Source organism: Dama dama, chromosome 14 (genome assembly GCF_033118175.1).
Source record: "Dama dama isolate Ldn47 chromosome 14, ASM3311817v1, whole genome shotgun sequence".
Taxonomy (NCBI): domain Eukaryota; kingdom Metazoa; phylum Chordata; class Mammalia; order Artiodactyla; family Cervidae; genus Dama; species Dama dama.
The window spans coordinates 18,990,146-19,010,841 of NC_083694.1; the positions used below are offsets into that span (position 1 = coordinate 18,990,146).

Below are 20,696 nucleotides of genomic sequence, written 5' to 3' on the forward strand. Positions count from 1 at the left end.
GTTGAGAGGTTTTGCTCGTTCAGTAGAGTCTACAATTCATTCGCATGACTGAGTTGGCAGATACAGGCTTAAGACTGAGTGCAGCTTACGTTTTGTGAAGGCTCCATGACTTTGCTTGTTCAGAGGGGACTTACAGTATGTACCTTGGCTGAGCATGAATATGGAAAAGCAAAGGAAAATATGGTTGCCACTTTTACCTCCAGATTGAGGAGGTAATAAAGACTGAATTTTTTAATAATGGGTCAGAATGTCTCAAACTTCTGAAAGATGTACTACTTTGGAATATGTCAGACAACATTACCATTTGGGCTTCCTAGGTGGCTCAGTGGGTAAAGAATCCACCTGCAATGTAGGAGATGCAGGAGATGTGGGTTCGATCCCTGGGTCCAGAAGATGTCCTGGAGGGGGGCATGGCCACCCACTCCAATATTCTTGCCTGGAGAATCACATGGACAGAGGAACCTGGTGGGCTATAGTCCACAGGGTCACAAAGAGTCAGACGTGACTGAAGCGACTGAACATGCACTGAACATTACCATTTAATGTAACTTACTTGAATTTAGATTAAATTATTGCTTACTGATAGAATTCAGTTGAGGGTCTGTGACCCAGGTGAAACGCCACCTCCAGTTTATGCAGCCTTTTCTAACTGCCACTGCCAGAATCATCTCCCACCCCTCAGAGAAAACGTTTTCTACCTTAAAGTACAGCTATATATATGTACATGAGCTAATACTCTAGCCAGACTGTTTAGTCCTTGAAGGCAGTGGTGTCTACATCTGACTTATTAAGTAAAATCCCCTTGGTTCTCACAAGCCTTATAATTCGGGCATTTATTAAACAGTTATTGAATGAAATTTAACAAGGCATGCAAGAGTTTTTGGAGTAACTTGTTTTTATGATCATCAATATTCTAAAATAAACATTTCCTTATGGAAATAGAGGTCCATATCTTGGGCTCTGGGATACAAATGCCTGCAAAATCAAGCTTGTATACATAAACCAGCCTTTATAGTGCATGCAGGCACCTTGGTGGTAAAGTGTTTTACCTTTCTACATAATTTTGCATTTCACTAACGTGTAGCTTTGGGAAAAGAATGCTTTCAGTTACTCCTCTTCCACGATAGTTTCTGGCAGATGAATGAACACTCCGAATGTAAAATTTCTGCAGCGGTTGCTGCTACTCTTTAGCCGCTAGGTTGTGTTTGATTCTTCTGCTACCCCATGGACTGCAGCCCGCCAGGCTCCTCTGTCCCTGGGATTTTCCAGGCAACAATACTGGAGTGGGCTGCCATTTCCTTCTCCAGGGGATCTTCCTCACCCAGGGATCGAACTTGCATCTCCTGCATTGGCAGGAGATTTCTTTACCACTGAGCCACCTGACTTGTTAGCAGATGTTTACTAGACTGTGAAATATACTGTAACAGCTAGGTAAGCTACTGGGGAAGCTTGTGGTGATTATGGGAACACTAATGCTCAATATTCAGGAGGGAGAGTACTTCAGGATCCTCCCAGTTCAATTCAATTGAAATATTCACAAACTTGGAATGCATTAGTCTATACCAAGGGTTAGTTTTGCATTAAGATCTTTGAACCAAACATCTTATGAAATTTTGGTAAATCAGGTTTATTGCCTCTGTATCTGGGAGGTCTATCGCCTCTACGTGTCCGTGAAGAAATAGCCAAGAGAAATTAATGGCAAATATAAATCCTTTCCTCTTCTCATTTACACAATTTCTTTGGAAAACCATGGAAGCCCTGACAATTTTTTAATTTTCAGAAAACAAATGCTAAATGATCAAACAAAAGTCATATTAGCTGTGATCAGTCAAAATGTCACTTTTTCTCTAAATAATGTATAAGTAATCTAAATAATGCTAAAAAATTACTATTTCAGAAGACAGTGGTTTTTCTTACAAACAAGATACTAGATTTGAGAAAATGGTCAAGTTAATTTTTATATGCCTTAGAAGACTTGGGGGGAAAAACAATAAAGACTGTTGTATAAGTTGTCTACAATTTGACCTGGGAAAGTTATTAACTCCTCTGTTTTCTCATGTGCAAAATGGGAATAATAAGAATCTCTGTCTCACAGGGTAACTATGGAAATTAAATGAGTTAAAATAAAATACAGTTTGCACTCAGTATCCACAAGTTTTGCACCTGTGGTTATTATATAAAAATATTAATATAAAGGTAATTTTTAGAAAAAATAAACCTTCCTAAAAATCAAACAGTACATTGGAGTGAGAGTTAAGAGTGAGAGAAAAAAGGAAATGGGAAAGTAGGGTGAGGAAGACATGTCTGCTTATCTTAAAAATAGAAAAACAAAGCCAAAGGAAAGATAAACCATAAAAACAAACAAACAAACAAAAAAAAACACACCAAAGCAACAGCTACCTGTATGAGGAGGTAGGAATAAGTGGTGAGAACTGAATAGAAGTCAGACTTCTTTGAAAGAAATTTCCTGATGAGATTTGATTGTAATAAATTTTCTTGTTACAAAAATTGTAACAATTGTTACAAAATTGTAACAATTTTTCTATTATTATAAAACAAGTAAAATTAAAAAAAACAGTCTCTAAACCTAACTGTGGATTAGTGTATCTATTAGTTAGTATAGTATATCTATTACATCTATTACTATTATTACTAGTTTATCTATTAGTATATCTATCCTTAGAAACTATTTCGAGTGACTTTAAAACACATGAATTTGTGCATTTCTAATGAAATATAATACTAGGTACAAAAAGAATACAAAAAAGAAAAAACCTAAACTATTTTCAGTAATAATTTTATTAGTGGTCATCATAGTATGGTGATTCTGAGGCTATTATGTATGTATGGTATGATCAATAAAATGAACAATTATTATGGTGTCACTAGAGGTAATATTTTTAATGTTGAAAAAGGACATTAAAATCAATGACAGAAAATTTTACAATGAAGTCTTGCATTTGAACTGGAACTAACTAGTATAAGCCAACATGTTAAAAAATTTTAGGTCATTTCACTATAAATGTCTAGAAATAATGACACCCCTCATAGGCAGACTGTGTTTCTAAAACTATTTCCCAGTAAATGAATCAGTAATTCTTAAACAAATGGTTGATTCTTGGTCTAGGCCGGAAAAGGTCCAGGAAAGCCTAGGAAATATAAACATACCAGACAGCAAAGAAGAAAGCAAAATCTCCTAGCAAGGAAAGACTCAGGAGCCCATTTAAATAACATCCCACTGCAACCCACTCCAGTGTTCTTGCCTGGAGAATCCCAGGGACAGGGGAGCCTGGTGGGCTGCCGTCTGTGGGGTCGCACAGAGTCGGACACGACTGAAGTGACTTAGCAGCAGCAGCAGCAGCAGCCCAAAGATGGGCCAATTTAATATCAATTAGGATGATAACAAATGGAGTCAAACGTATTTAAACATATGAAATGTGTTTAAATCAATGAGTTAAATGGAATAAAATTTCATCGGTCACTTCTGGAAAGTGTAAGGAATCAATTAATTTTGAAAACTGATAGCTAAAGGGAAAGGAGCAAGTATTCATCTTGCTTTTCCTATGGGATCTGTACCTCAGAGTAATCAAGTATTGGAAGGGGCTAAGTTTGAAACAGAAGTAATCCAATTAATGAACCAAAGTGTGAGGACAGAATTAACACATCACCATCCCAGGACCCTTAGTGAATGAATTTGGGCAACGGTCTTTATGACTAATAAATCACAGAGAGAGAGGGATGCATAGACAGGGAAGTCTAGGCCACCATCCCTCAAACAGTTGTGCTGAAACCAAACAAAACAACAAAACCGAACCTGAATCAAATTGATTCTCTAGCTTGAAATACCCACAGCAGAAAACTCAAGGGACAGAGGAATAGGTTAAATCACACCATGTGGATAAAATCAGCAACATTCCTCAGATGTGGGAAACTTTATAGGACAGATAAGTTGACTTCTTCAAACAAAAAATTTCAAGGAAAAAACGAAAGGGGAGGAGGGCTTATAAATCAATGGGAAGTTTTATATATTTTAACAGATAGATCTCATCTGGATCCCAGTTCAAACAATGTGTAAGACAAGAGATTACAAAATAATTGGAGACATCTGTGTATCAGCTATAATTAAACACACATAAATATATATTCCTATATATTAAAGAATTATTGCTTTTTTAATAGATGTGATAATAGTACAATGGGACTTCTTTAAGACTGTTGTGTTTTAGAGAAATATACTGACATATTTCAGTTGAAATAAGATAAAGATGAAAAAGCCTGGCCACATGTAATTACCTAAGCCAGTTGATACATGTAATTACCTAAGCCAGTTTATATTTTTCTCTGTATTTCTGCTTATGATGACATTTTCCATAATAAAATATTGTCAAAAATTGCTTTTGCCATCTTGATATTCCAAGTGCAAAGGCATCTTTTAAACTCTTAAGACTGCAAATATGAAGTGATCATAGGTTTTTCACATATTAGTGAGACTCTCCAAGATTTTTAAGTGATCAGATCTGAAATTAAATAAAGTTATCCATGAAGTCCATGTTATCTAGTCTGTACACACCCCAGACTATAACTTGATATAAAAGGATTATAGAAATCCCTCTCTGAGGTTTATTGTCCTTAGAAAGGATAATGCATAGTTTTTATTCCATCTTTCTAATTAGTAATTTAAGCATATGTTCAGCATTTAACTCTAAATGTTTGCCTTTTCCCCAAGCTCAAAGACAGCTGTCCAAGATTTGAATGCCAGAAAACATTTAAATATCAACATCTGTTGAATTATGTTAATTTAGTGTAATATAATTGGGCATGAGTTGGAACTGATCAGAAGTATATGAAATAAACAAAAGGTAAATTCCCAAAAAATATCTCAGTATACAAACAAATCACTCTGGAGTGATGGAAAAATATTTCTAAAGAGTACGGGAAAGGATAACACTACTGATTATAAGGAAATTGAGTCTTTTAAAAACATAGTTCTAACTCTATGGGACATTATTTTATGATACTTGAATTTATTTTTAAAATGGCTTAGAAGTGAAAGGTTGTTACTATTAGCTAAAAAGTGATAGTTAATAGTTTAAAATAAGAAACCTGTTCATAAATTATTAGGTGAAACATTAAAACATTCTAATTACTTACATTTGCATTAAATTTTTTAGATTGCAGATGATTCCTGTTATATTATGAAGAGTTACATACCTCAGAAATAAGAGTGGATATAATTTCTGTTCTATAGACATAAAATAGTATTTTACATTGAAAGTGTTTTCTATGTGGCAGATGGATTTACTAGGTTTATTCTGGAGATTGGAAGGTACAAATTATCAAGTAGATGCTTTGCTTACTGTACTGCTGGTTTAAAACATTAATTTTTATATCAATTCTTTTACAAATCAGTTAGGGATGCCTGTTGTCCTGAGAAGTATTCCGGCACATATATGCACTGTATGAACAGATCCTTGAATGTCCCTGTAATGAAATTCTAATGCAGGCCGCAGGAGAGCTACAAGCTGTTGCGATGTGGCCCTGCAGGTGTTCAAGCACCGCTTCCTGGGGGAACCATCTCTGGGAGTTAAAGGTTAGCTCGGTGTCCATGCCCATTTAATCACAGGACCAATTTGGAGAGTGCCAACTGCGAGACAGACACCAGTCTTTAAGGAAGTGGACTTCAGACGACAAATTTATTTCAGCTACAGGTCACTGCAACAGCCTTCATATGCTAACTATTCTTCATTATTAGTGGCCGTGGCCAAATTCAACTGCTGTTCCAGAGGTGAGAGGCTGTGCATACTTTTAGTCATTTGAAAATATCTAGCTCATCTATCAGATTCCAAGGAAACAGGGAAGTAAAAATGAATGTTTCCCCAGAGTACTTGATTGCTTTTTTATTTACCATGCCCTGAACGTATTACATATTCCAAATGGCAAACCTCTTTTTCTTTTCTGTGTGGGTTATTCACATTAAATTGAAAAGCAATCGCTCAAAATTCTAATTGCTGATAATTTTCTTTAGGTGTAATAACAATTTAAAACACTCTCTATAATCATTAGTTTAAAATTTTGGCAAGGTAGCTTAGAATTTTAGGATGCCGAAAGGACACGAGGCAGAACTGACTTTCTGAGAATATCGCCTTTTTAAAATAAATAATTTGGTCATATAAAGAAAAATAGATTAATTAAATTCCTTAGAAAGCATTTATGCTGCATATATGGGATGTTTCCAATTATTCTACTTTAAATACTTCCTCTACTTAGAAGCTATTGAATTTTTTAAAAAATTAGAACACATTTGCTATTAAATGTATTTCAATTAAATAAATATGGAATGCATAGATTCTAATTAAAGTGACTATGTGAATACTTCCGAATAGTTCATTCACACATACTGATAAATGAATTAAAATAATCTGAAAGATAGTTTTCTATCTGGAGGATTGAGTAAACTGTTTTAGAACAATAAAATCTAATGCTAATTTTAGGTTTGGAAAGAAAAAATAATAAAGGATTATAATTTTTTAAAATTGCCATTTAAAAGCAGTTTCAAGCCATTATTTTGGAGTGTAAATATTAAGTACACAAAATGTTGACTGATATAACTTGCTTTAAAATGTGGTGTTGAATCATTAGTTTTATATGATAAGAGAATTTGTTTTAAATTAAATCTCTCCTACCATAGGATAGGTAATTCTCATTTTAAATAATTAAAATAAAGCATCACTTAGTTTGCTGATACATTTGATTTTGTTGATACATTTCTGTGAAAAGCAACACTAACCAAATATAGTCCATGTCATTAACCAGTACTCTAATGAACAGTTATCCCAATTTATTAACAGCTGCTCAAGAATGTAGTAATTAATAGTTTCATTTATTTTTGGCAAACCTGCAAAATGACAAATAGTTTTGTATCTGTGCAAATTAGGTCTCCTTCCCAAATAACAGATGACACTATGGGAAAGGCTGAGCAAACTGAATCCTTGAACATCTTTGGATCTTTAGAAGATCAAATAAAAACCAGCTGTAATTCTATTTGTTGCATTTGCAACAAAACACAGTGACTTGTATCATGACGTGAAAACAAATATGCTCTGTATTAATGTAAATAAGAATATTTTTTTCTAATTTGATGGAAGAAGGTTGACATGAATGTGTGTGTGTTGGTCTGTGTGTGTAGCTGTGATGGGATTTTTGATCCTCTGATTAAATCTATTGCCATTTTTCATTTTAGAAGACTCTTTTTACTACTAATTGGGTAAGAAGGTGATAGCAAAAAAAAAAAGTTCATTTTCCCCTCCTCATTACTAATTGATAACACAAAAAATTAGAGTACCCAGCACCCAGAGAATTTCATGTCCTTTACCACTAGTTTGGTACAGTTCAGTCGCTCAGTTGTGTCCTACTCTGCGATCCCGTGGACTGCAGCACGCCAGGCTTCCCTGCCCATCACCAACCCCCAAGCTTGCTCAAACTCATGTCAGTAGAATCGGTGATGCCATCCAACCATCTCCTGTCGTCCCCTTCTCCTCCTGCCTTCAATCTCTCCCAGAATCAGGGTCTTTTCCAATGAGTCAGTTCTTCACATCAGGTGGCCAAAGTACCAGAGATTCAGGTTCAGCATCAGTCCTTCCAATGAATATTCAGGACTGATTTCCTTTAGGATTGAATGGTTTGATCTCCTTGCTGTCCAAGGGACTCTCAAGAGTCTTCTCCAACACCACAGTTCAAAAGCATCAATTCTTTGGCACTCAGCTTTCTTTATGGTCCAACTCTCACATCCATACATGACTGCTGGAAAAAACATAGCTTTGACTAGATAGACCTTTGTTGGCAAAGTACTGTCTCTGCTTTTTAATATGCTGTCTAGGTTTGTCATAGCTTTTCTTCTAAGAAGCAAGTGTCTTTTAATTTCATGGCTGCAGTCACCATCTGCAGTGATTTGGGAGTCTCCAAACATAAAATCTCTCACTGTTTCCATTGTTTCTCCACTTATTTGCCATGAAGTGATGGGACTGGATGCCATGATCTCAGTTTTCTGAATGGTGAGTTTTAAGCCACCTTTTTCACTCTCCTCTTTCACTTTCACCAAGAGGCTCTTTAGTTCTTCACTTTCTGCCATAAGGGTGGTATCTCTGCATATCTGAGGTTATTGATATTCCTCCTGGCAATTTTGATTCCAGCCTGTGCTTCATACAGCCTGGCATTTTGCATGATGTACTCTGCATATAAGTTAAATAAGCAAGGTGACAATATACAGTCTTGACGTATTCCTTTCCCAATTTGGAACCAGTCTGTTGCTCCATGTCCAGTTCTAACTGTTGCTTCTTGACCTGCACACAGATTTCTCAGGAGGCAGGTCAGGTGGTCTGGTATTCCCATCTCTTTAAGATTTTTCCACAGTTTGCTGGGATCTACACAGTCAAAGGCTTTGGCATAGTCAATAAAGCAGAAGTAGGTATTTTTCTGGAACTCTTTGCTTTTTCTAGGATCCAACAGATGTAGGCAATTTGATCTCTCATCCCTCTACCTTTTCTAAACACAGCTTGGACACCTGGAAGTTTACAGTTCACATACTATTGAAGCCTGGCTTGGAGAATTTTGAGCATTACTTCACTAGCATGTGAGATGAGTGCAATTGTGTGGTAGTTTGAACATTCTTTGGCACTGCCTTTCTTTGCGATTGGAATGACTTTTCCAGTCCTGTGGCCACTGCTGAGTTTTCCAAATTTGCTGGCATATTGAGTGCAGCACTTTCACAGCATCATCTTTCAGGATTTGAAATAGCTCAACTGGAATTCCATCACTTCCACTAGCTTTATTCAAAGTGGTGGTTCCTAAGGCCCCCTTGACTTCACATTCCAGGATATCTGGCTCTAAGTGAGTGATCACACCATTGTGGTTATCTGGGTCATTAAGATCTTTTTTGTATAGTTCTTCTGTTTATTCTTGCCACCTCTTTTTGATATCTTCAGCTTCTCTTAGGTCCATACCATTTTTGTCCTTTATTGTGCCCATCTTTGCATGAAATATTCCCTTGGTATCTCTAATTTTCTTGAAGAGATCCCTAGTTTTTCCCATTCTATTGTTTTCCTCTGTTTCTTTGCACTGATTTAACACTAAGCAGATGACAAATATATTGCTCCTAAGAACTAAGTAAAAGTGAATTAACAAATAGAAGTTTCTAAAAGATATTTAAAAATATAAGTCAAATTTAATAATATCAGCAATAAAAATGTTTTTACTTGATTTCAAATTATGTATCAGACCACAAGAAAATTAGCTTTTGTGCATCACAAGAATAAATGTAAATGGCAAAAATCATGACAGTAAGTGAGGACAAATTTTTGAAAAACGTTACCAGATCTAAAACCTTGACTTGACCTACTATCAGTCTTTTTGAATGAATTCTTAGAACGATGGGCTTCCCTGGTGGCTCAGCTGGTAAAGAATCCGCCTGCAATGTGGGAGACCTGGGTTCAATTCCTAGGTTTGGAAGATCCCTTGGAGAAGGGAAAGGCTACCCACTCCAGTATTCTGGCCTGGAGAATTGCATGGACTGTACAGTTCATGTGGTCACAAAGAATCAGACATGACTGAGCAACTTTCACTTTCTTAGAAAGATAAAGACTAATCACTAACATAAAAATGGACTAATGGCTTTAAAAAAGCAATATCTTTCCATGAAGGGCACTTTAGTTAGTGTCAGGCATTGCTCCATGTATCTTTTACTGACTTTCAATTGGGAAGTCTATACTGAACTTTCTCATACTAATCGAAGATTATGAGAATGAGAAACAGTGTGGAATTATTTAATTGTAAATTCAAATGAGGTAAAAGGAGAGAAAAAGATCTAATTTGAGAACCATAAAATTTGAATACTGAAATTTAAAAAAGGGTTTGAATATCAAGTCTGGAATTTAAGAGAAAGATACAGGTGAAAGAACAACTTTAGATGGTACTAGCAGTTTTATCAAACACTTAGGTGTGTGCGTGCTCGGTTGCTAAGTTGTGTCCAACTCTTTGTGACCCCAAGAACTTTAGCCTGCCAGGCTCCTCTGTCCATGGGCTGTCCCAGGCAAGAAAACTGGAGTGGGTTGCCATTTTCTTCTCCAGAGGATCTTCCTGACCCAGGAATCAAATCTGTGTCTCCTGCATTGGCAGGCACAGTCTATCAATGAGCTACCTATGAAGCCCATAAAACACTTAGGTGCATTGTTTAAATGTTCAGCAGAGTGTGTGTGCGTGTGTGTGTGTGTGTGTGTGTGTGTGTGTGTGTTCCACTTTGGCTAATAAGCAGCTGCATGCAATGATCACTCAAAAACCATGCCTGTTATTTATTAAATCTTGACAGTGACAGTTAATACATGACGGTTTTTAAAAGTAACAGTTGTATATGCTTTCACGCATTTATATGCTGAAAGAGCTCTCTGTTTCCCCGAGTTTTATGTTTTCAAAGGCTTAAAGATATGAAGAGAAAACAGAATGGTGTGAACAAACTCTAGACATGTATTCAATACTGTTGTTGTTTGGACATGTTTGGTCACATGTCTGACTCTTTTGCAACCCCATGGATTGTAGCCCGCCAGGCTCCTCTGTCCTAGGCAAGAACACTGGAGTGCATTGCTATTGCTTTCTCCAGGGCATCTTCCTGACCCAGGGATTGAACTTGCGTCTCCTGCATTGGCAGGTGGATTCTCTCCCACTGAGCCGCCAGGGAAGCCCCTCATTCAATAGGAGAGATAATACACAATAAGACTAAGATGAAATGTCATAGTAGGAAAATGAACAGAGAACACTGAAGAAATGGAAGAATGACTGGAAAATAAAACCCCATAGACTAATCAAACAGAAATATTCGATGGGAATAATCAAAGAAATATAAACAAAACAGGGATGTAAGACAGGAAAGATGTAACTTTAAGCACTGCAATGCAAAATATTGGGAGAACACATTTACTAAATACATGAGGATAATGTCATTATAAAAAGTTCACACCACTCAATAGCTGACACACCTACATTATAATAAGGGCTCCCCACAGAGAATAAAAATGAAGCAAGAAACCAAAAGATGTCTAAGATCAGTATTACTAGAATCAATTAGATCAAATTATACCTCTGTCAATAATCAGTTTGTTTAAATTATGTAGCTCCTCTGTGGCTCAGACGGTAAGGAATCTGCCTGCAGCATGGGAGACCTGGGTTTGATCCCCGGGGCAGGAAGATCCCCTGGAAAAGGGAATGGCTACCCACTCCAGTTTTCTTGTCTGGAGAATCCCATGGACAGAGGGGCCTGGCATGCTACAGTCCAGGGAGTCACAAAGAGTTTTAAATTATATAAACCTATCTTTTTCTCTTTTTACTTTTATTTTAACCTTTCCCTTTTTTTTTTGAACCTTTGTGAGTCAGTCAAAACTTTGAAGATTGGACCCATGAAATATATCATAAAAGAATGGCAATGTTAATTATGTTTATAATAAGTACATAAACAAATAAAGCACATTAACATTTCATGAGTAACTCTGGATGTGATGGAATGGCATGTGATGACAGGTACTGTTGATGGTGAACGAAGCTGGTGAGTGGACATTTGCAAATGAGAAACAAGTAGGAAATTCAAAGGAGCATTGCCCTCTGGGGAGGCAGAGGTATAGGAAACCTTGGAAAACAAAGTCCATCACTGATGAGAACTTCCTGAGATAATGGACTGAAACTATGAAAGTGGATTAGATGTTTAAAGGAGACTTTCAGGTTGTTCCCTCCTTGGTACTGTCAGACATAAAACAGTCTAAGGAGTTGGAAAAGAGACAATTCCCCAGCATCCATAATTGATTTTAAGAGCCTAGCTGAACATTAAAGTGGATCTGGCAACAAAAGGAGATATGCCATAAACTGCAAACCCAGAAAACTGCCAAACTGCATTATAGTTAGTGGCATTGGTAAATATGTTAGTAAAACCCTTCTATGGAGCTCTTGACCATTCCCCTGGGAGCTGAGGGTGAGATGTCTTACATTTCAGAGGTTAAAGCCACAACCACACAGCCCTTTGTACACTCAGAGCTTCAGTGAGGAATGCCCACCTCAAGTGAGTACTGCAGTCCTGCATGTCAAAATCTCAGCTTTGAGTCATTAACAGCGGACCACTTGTGCATTTATCTTTTCTTATGTGCCTGGTACGTTTTGGGAGTAAATGGTCCTAAAATTTATTGATTCAATGCATTACAGTTCTCTTCTCTAACCTTTATATGTTTCCATAAGTTGAAAAAGAGAAGTGCAGTCACTCAACCAAAAGGGGTAAGAAAAGTCAAGACAATAATAAAAATACCAAGGAAAAAATGGCATCAAGGGAGGAACAGAAAAATTCACACAGATAAAGAAGACAAAAATTTTTCATCTTGCAATTAATAAATGTGTAGCAAAATTTAAACTTGAGTCTTTCCTTATATTTATTTCACCTTTACGGATTGCCTCATACCTAATACCGCTGATAACCTCAGAAAGACAGGTTCCACCAGACAAGAGTGAGAGGACGTGGAGAAGGCATGTTCAAAGAAGCAAGGTGAGCTCTTGGAAAGGCAATGTATTAGAGAATTTTTTTAAATTCATAAAAGATTTGAGACATACCATTAATAAAACTGCCCAGGAATCTTTGAAGGCAACAGTACAGAAAAGTTTAAAAAAATGGAGGGTCATTTAAGGGTGCTCCAACAGCCAAATAAAAGGAGAAGAGAGAAAATGGCAACCACTGGAAATTGAAGGCATGGGAGCAATGTCTTCACAACTCAGAGGCAAGACGGTTTCCAAAGCAGAATTCAATTCCTGGTGAAATCAATTAATGTGAGACTAGAATAAAGACATTTGCAGAGACGCAGAGTCTCACAAATGTAACCACACCTTTTCTCTCTCTCAAAAAGCTCAGGAAAAAAAATGGCATGGGATCCAGGGAAAAGGAAATTCCACATAGGAGCGAGATGAGGAAATCCCTAGGGTGATAAGTCAAGAGGGATCCTAGGACATCAGATGTACAGCTGGTCCAGACAGCGAATATTTCATAATGAATCTGAAAAATGGACGGCTCCAAAAAAAGGGTGCCATCAAGAAAGAGAATTGAGGGGAGTTACACTTCTGTGTAGAGGTGGTTGATAAACTGCAGTTGGCACAAACTTAGAAAACAAAGCAAATGAAAAACAAGATAATTATGTAATGACAGAAAAGCTTTACATCTATAAATAGTATCTACATATATAATCATATCAATGCAAACAATGAATATTAACTTGGTCTAAATATTATGATATAACCATTAGGGAAAAAGAAGGAAAGAAATGCAAATATGGTGTGTGTGTGTGCAGGGCAGAGCAGGAAGTCAACAGGTAATACTAAACTAAAACCTGCAAAAAATAGTAATATAAGTAGGTAATTAATTTAGGTCAATATTGGAAGAAAGAGCTAACAGTTAAAAGTAGGTTCTTTTGGAGTAAGAAGTTAGAGAATGGGGAAAAGCAGAGCTGGGGCCTACTGTACTCTTATAGAATGATTTAATGTTCTAAATTATGCATAAGAAAAACATGATAAAATAAAATTTAACAAGTGCTTAGGAAGCACACAGATGGAAATAGACTTAACAGTTAACATTAAGAACTCATATTTTAAATGTTTTATGGGCATAAATTCATAGATTCCTTATAACAATGTAATTAGATAAACACAACTAATGAGTTTATTTCACAGATAAATAAACTGAAGGACAGAGAGGTTGAGTATTATCTCAGGGTCACCCAGCTGGTGAGCGGTGAAGCCAGGATCAGAAGTCAGAACTGCAGAGGCTGCAGAGAGACAAGGCTTCAGTCTACTGCCGTAGAATCAATTTCAAATTCATTCGGCAGATATTTTGTGCAGCAATATTTATTGTTGACGTGACGGGCACTGCTTCTGGTACTGGGGATACACCAGTGAGTAAAGCAAAGATTTTGCCCTCATGAAGCTTAAAGGTAACAGTGACAGTGAGGGGTAGCAGAGGCGAGAAGGAAGGCACAGAAAGCAGAGCTGGTGGAGAGGGGCCTTTCTTACACTGAGCACAGACTTGGAGGAAGTGGGGAGCAAGCCACATGGAAGGGTGTTCTAGCTGGGGGGAAGAGAAGTGCAAGGGCCCTGAGACTCAGTGGGGTTGGGACGTTGGAGAACAGGAAAGAAGCCACTGTACCTGGAGCAGGTGAGTAACATAGTTCAAGTGGGAGGAGATGAGGTCAAGGAGGAAGCAAAGAAGGGCAGGGTCAGATCATATTTGCCCTTATTGGCCAAGGCTAAGACTGGCTTTTACTTGGAATGGAACAGAAAGCCGATTAAGAGTTTACTAAGTATGCTGCTGCTGCTAAGTTGCCTCAGTCGTGTCTGACTCTGTGTGACCCCCATAGACGGCAGCCCACTAGGCTCCTCTGTCCCGGGGATTCTCCAGGCAAGAATACTGGAGTGGGTTGCCACTTCCTTCTCCAATGCATGCATGCATGCTAAGTCGCCTCAGTCATGTCCGACTCTGTGCGACCCCCTAGACGGCAGCCCACCAGGCTCCGCTGTCCACAAGATTCTCCAGGGAAGAGAACTGGAGTGGGGTGCAATTTCCTTCTCCATTTACTAGGTATATATATATCTGTTATATCTTTATGAGGTGTAGTTCGCATAAGCAAAACACGCCGATTTTTTCTTTTTGGTCATGCTGTGAGGCCTGCAGGATCTTAGTTCCCTGGCCAGGGACTGAAGCTCTGACACCTGCAGTTGAAGCTCAGAGCAAATAACCTCTGGTCCACTAGGGAAATCCTGCGCTACTTTTAAAGTCTGTAATTTCCCAAGTTTTGACATATGTATATACATGTGAAACCTTCACCATAATCAAGATAATGCAGATACCCATCACCCCAACAGTTTCTTAATACCCCTTTGTAATCCTTTCCTCCAGTACCTCCCTGCCCCTCATCTCACGCCTGTGTAATAACGGATCCACTTTTAGTTGCTATAAATTAGTTTGCTCTATGGTATGAGGTATAGACTAGAGTTCATCAATTTTTTCTTTTGCAAATGGATACTCAGTTTTTCCAGTAACATTTGTTGAAACTAGCCCCCCCCCCCCCACTAAAGTAACTTCGTATTTTATCAAGAACCAACTGTATATAATATATACATGGGCATATTTCTTTGATCTATTTTTCTGTCTTTGCACCACTACCACATTTTCTTGATTCCTTGATTTGTAATTAAATCCTGACATCAGGTAGTGTTAAAGTTTGGCTATTTAACTCCTCTGCATTTTCATACAAATTTTAGCATTTGCTTGTCAATTTCTACAAAATAGCCTCATGGGGTTTTTGTTTGGGCTATAGTGAATCTGTAGATAAATTTTTGGAGAACTGACATCTTAAGAATATTGAGTCTTTTGACTCATGAACAAGGTATATCTCTCCAGTTACAGAGACCTTTTAACATTTCTCTCAGCAACATTTTCATACACCAAAAAATATGGTAAAATGCTTATGGATAAACCTGATAAAATATGTGTAAGACTATACAATGAAAACTCTAAAATACTGCTGAGGAAAAAAATTGAAATAGACTTAAATATTTGGTTCTTAATTATGTGTTGTATTTCTTGCTTTATATTGTTAATTTTCTTCTTTTATCTCCTTTAGTTAATATTGATAACGCTAATCAGAAATTTTTTGACTCGTCCTAACATTTCTGATTTCTGTTGGAGTCTGTAGTCCAATATATTGTTGTTGTTGTTGTTATTACTTTCGAAAGGCTGTTTTCTCCTCAAATGTCTTATTAACTGATTCTGTGAGGCAATGCTATAGGCAAAGGCCAGTCTTCTGTGTCAGTCCAAAGCAGTTCAGGAATTGGAGGTGAATGAACCTGACTTAAGAGTACAGAGGTCCAAGCACCAGAAAACCACAATCACCACAGTCTTCTCCACAAAATAATTCCTCTGTCAGAAAAACATTCCCCTTCCTCATTCTCAGAGAAAATGAGAACTGTAATCCTCTAGCCCTGCGGTTTACAGGGGGCCGAGTGAAGACACGATAATTTGTCATCTGGTCCCATCAAGCTTTCCCAGCTCCTCACGAAAACAGCACTGTGAGCTGCCCTGACTTTATCCCTGAAAACACTTGGACCAGAGACCTGAGTCTTTCTGTAAGGGGCGGGTGGCATATATCCCTTGGCCATGGCCCATGATATGAAAGAACTCCAAAGGTTCTGCTCATATCTCCTTCTTCCCTCACTCAGGCTGAACTGCCTCTTGCCTCAGGTCAGAGCACACACGCACATTTTGTGTATCCTCATCTCAAAAACGCAAGTTCAAAACAGCATCCCCCTCCTGGCTTCCCAGGGGGCACTAGTGGCCAAGAACCTGCCTGCCAGTGCAGCAGACCTAGGAGACGTGGGTTCGATCCCTGGGTCGGGAACATCCCCTGAGGAGGAAATGGCAACCCACTCCAATATTCTTGCCTGGAGAATTCCAAGGACAGAGGAGCCTGGGTGGGCTACAGTCCATGGGGTCACAAAGAGACATGACTGAAGCGACTTAGCACGCATCCATGGTTACCTTAATACTGGAAACTTCTTGTAGATTTCTGCTTATTTTCTCTTTCTAAATACCTGCTGGGTTGATCTCAGAAGACAGAAGCAGGCATCTTATAGTTTAGAATCAGTAATCTTACAATTCAGAATCTTGAACTTGCAACAGGAACTGGGACCAAATTTCTAATATACAACTTTCAAGTAGTCAAGTTTCCTCTATCTACCATCTTAATGCACCCACAAGTTAAGGTATGATATCATAATGATAACTATGATTTTTTTGAAATGAGTTATTTTAAAATGTATTTTTAATTTCAAACTTTAAAGAAATTATCTTTTTCTTAATGATTTTCCTTAATCATATTCAAGTTAAAAATATGTTCTTATTGATACATATTCATTAAAATTTGTTGGTAGTAGCTTTGGCCTGGAAAGTGGTAAATTTTTGAAAATATCACATGTGTCCTTGAGAAGAATGTATGTGGGTGAAAGGGCTTATATAATAACATTAAGTTTGTTAATCATTTGTTATGCAAATTTTCTGATGGCTTAAGCTATCAGTAATATGAATGCTCTACTCAAGTGGGAGTGCCAAGATGGTGGGTTAGTGAGTTTCTCCATTCATTGATATTAATATTTGCTTTATATATTTTTGCAGCTATTTTAATATACAAAATAATAAAATCATTAATCTTTTTGGTAAGTTGAACCTTTTATCATTAAATAATGATTTTCTTAAACTTGTTAAGGCTTTTGTTGTCAAGTCGGTTGGTTTGTTATGAGAGCTCTCTTCTACAGTATATCTGATACATGCTTTTTTAGTTTTCCAACTTTCTTTTGGCATTATTTCAGGTGTGTCTCTTATAAAGAACATATAGTTGCACTTTAAAAGAAAATCCAAATCTGCTTAGCTCTGCTTTTAACAAACAAATTTAATCCATAAATATTTACCATAGTGACTAATACATGGATTTGATTCAGTTTTCAATTTTTGTTTTCCTCTGTGTCCCATTTTCTCTATGCTTTTTTTCCTTCTTGACTTTTTAAATGGATTTTTTTGGGGGGAGTAATATTTTATTCCACTCAACTCCACCCCTGCTGACCAGCTTGGAATTTACATACTCTATTTTTTTTAATTTAGTGGTTATTTGTGATATTTTGCCATGAATACTTAATATAATCTTAACTGACCAATGAAGTAAACATTCCCAAACAATTCAAAGACTTTAAATTGGACTTTATCATCATCAGCATTGTCAATCTAATATGCTGTTATTTTCCATTATCTTAGATTGTCTTTTGAAAAGCCTTATGAATTACACATTATAATTATCAATTTATATAAACAATAGTTGTTTAAATTTACTGAAATCTTTAACCGTTTATTGGCTTAGTATTCATTTTTTCATCTTAGACTTTCTGGGGAGAACATTCTCTTGAAATACATCTTTTAAAAAGGATTCTAGCAAGTGTCAGGAGGAAACTTTCTTAGTGATTGAAAATCCTAAACTGTTTTTACTTCATCTTCATATATGAAAGATTTTTTTTTTCTAGGTACATAGTTCTAGGCTAACAATGTATTTTCACCCAGTACCCTGAAGACTTGTCCACTGTTTCTGGTATCATTGTTGATACCCAGAAATCTGATGATGTACATTCCTTTGTAGTAATTCATCTCTTATCTCTGGATTCGTTTAAGACCTGTTTGTTTTTGGAGTACTACAGTATGCTACTAGGTGTGGATTTCTTTTTGCTTATTCTAGCTGGTATTCATTGTGATTTCTGTATAGATTTATAACTTTTAGCTGTTATGGGAATTCTCAGCCAACATCTCTTCAACATCATATTTTTTTTCAGCCTTTCTATACTCTCCATCAAAACCTCTGATCAAATATATCTTAGACCTTTTCTGTGTCTCTTAACCACTTTTTCATTTTTCCATCACTTTATTCAATATTTTTATGCTACATTCTAGCCTACTTCTTCAGCTGTATCTCCATTTCACAATCACACTTCTCATTTCTAATAATTATATGCTTTTGATTCAGTTCTGCTTGAACAATTCTAACAGTGATCTGTTGCTTGCTTATTTTATTTCTATAAACATGTCATCCATAGTTGTTTATAATCTGTCTAAAATTTCTTTAATCCCTACTTTATAGTTTTAGGATCTGACCTTCTTAGGGGTGACTATATTAGTTTTATGTTGACTATCACTGACCTGACAGTCAACTTATTATGTGTGACAGTTTTTGACTGTCTAAATAGGATTTACGTTAGCTTCTGCAGATACCTAGTGCGTTCTCGGTCAGGGTTAGTTTGTACACCATGATACTTGGAAGTTACACAGCTTGCTTGGGAGTGTTAAAAACAGAGGCAAGCACCCTAACAATGAGACAGAGGGAGGGCTGCCAAGGTCAGTTATCTTGTTAAAAGCTGGGTTAGTGTAAATCTCAGGGCAGTTGTGCTGATCAATATTCTGATAGCTATTTTCACCAAAGGAAAAATGAAGTCTTTAGAAATACCACATGCAAAATTTGGAAATGCGCTGTCTAAAACAATAAACCGGGGGCACTTCTTTCTAACATGAAAAAAAATATATAGCATTGACTAAGCAATGTAACTCTAAGCACTTTTAAAAAAGAGTGTATTTTCTATATACTTATTTATATATTATTAGAATAAATATACATGTTGCTCTTTCACAAAACCATTTAAGTTTTGGGGAAAAGATTAATTCTATTTTTTATAATTAAAAATAATTATTCCTAATCCTTATCTAAAATTCACAAGTCATGGATTATGAACAGAGATTTTCTTCTAAAAATGCATTCTTTATTATTTTTCGTCACCTTTAAAAAACTACAAGTAAAATGATATACTTCTATTCATTACTAGTAATCCTGAAGTAGATTCTGATAAAGGAAACATAAAATATGCTGACACTTTAGATCCAAAGGCACCCTAACTATAACTCATGATATTCATACTGGATTCTCTGCTGGCTCAGCGGGTAAAGAATCTGCCTGTAATGCAGGAGACCAGGGTTTGATCCCTGGGTGGGGAAGATCCCCTGGAGAAGGAAATGGCAAGCCACTCCAGTATTCTCGCCTGGAGAATCCCATGGACAGAGGAGCCTGGCGGGCTACAGTTCATGAGGCTGCGAGAGTAGGACACTACTTAGTGACTAAACCACTATTCATACTGGTATGGAAAAAGAAATTACACGAGTCAGTGATCAGGAGAAAAGGTGATTTTAAATCGCTTACCTGCTGGCTGTTTTCACAGAGCAGTTTTTCTTGTGTCCTCTTTCAGCTCGGTTATCTCTCAGGAGCTGATGCTATCCAAAGTGTTTAGAACAAAGTTGTAGAAACAAAAATATTTTCATTATATTATTTCATAAGTAGAAAAGTATGCTTCTCATTCAAAGGGACTGTATTTATTCACTTGCATTACTTTTTTCTTTTATTTACCGGTTTTTCTTAAAATGAAGACGACTAATTTTGCTAGAGATGCCACGGACACACTTCTGAAAATGTCCCTAAGAGATGGCAATGCTTCCTTGACAGCTGAATCACGTAATAGACAGCCTAGAGCTGGAGGTCTAGAACTCGGTTCTAATTCTGGCTCTCTGGGTGGTCCTGGTTAAAGTCATGTAGCCTCTCTTCTCCAATGCTTCTACCACTGCATTCAGCTGTGAGTTTTTGGGGGCTTTGTCACCTCCGATGACATAAAATATCTAATCTTACTTCTCTGTATTTAGGGGCCCAACATGGTAAAGAAACACTTAAAAGCATTCCTTTTCAAAGAAATTACTGGCTTGGAAATACATAATTAGAAAAAATATATATCTGACTGCCTCCTCAGAATGCCTCACCACCCAACTCCCCTTCACACTTGCTTCACTCTAACCAATTGGAAAGAAAAAAAAAGCAAGTCGTCAATATTTTTTGCTATGTGTACCCTCAAACTGTAGCTTATCTCGGTTATGCAGAAATGTGATTATATGCAAGACTGGGCTAATGAGAAGTTGTACAGCATATTAGAAATTAACCCTAATAAAAACAGAAATCTTAGCGCAGTAATAGTGCAGGAGAGATCTGGGTTTGAATCCCAGG

General features: G+C 37.0%; 1 protein-coding gene across 4 annotated transcripts in view; it reads right to left on the bottom strand.

The window, feature by feature from the left end:
- GPATCH2 (G-patch domain containing 2) overlaps positions 1–20,696 on the bottom strand; it is a 191,502-nt gene that overhangs the window by 32,268 nt on the left and 138,538 nt on the right. For 3 of the 4 annotated variants that reach the window (XR_009695754.1, XR_009695755.1, XM_061160038.1), the window contains one exon: positions 19,848–19,918. Coding sequence is in view for 1 of the 4 variants with exons in the window: in XM_061160038.1 (XP_061016021.1) it covers positions 19,848–19,918 (71 nt within the window). In the remaining 3 variants the exon portion in view is untranslated. Of the gene's footprint in view, positions 1–19,847; positions 19,919–20,696 lie in introns of those variants that run through there. The other variant, XR_009695756.1, reaches the window with a different exon arrangement.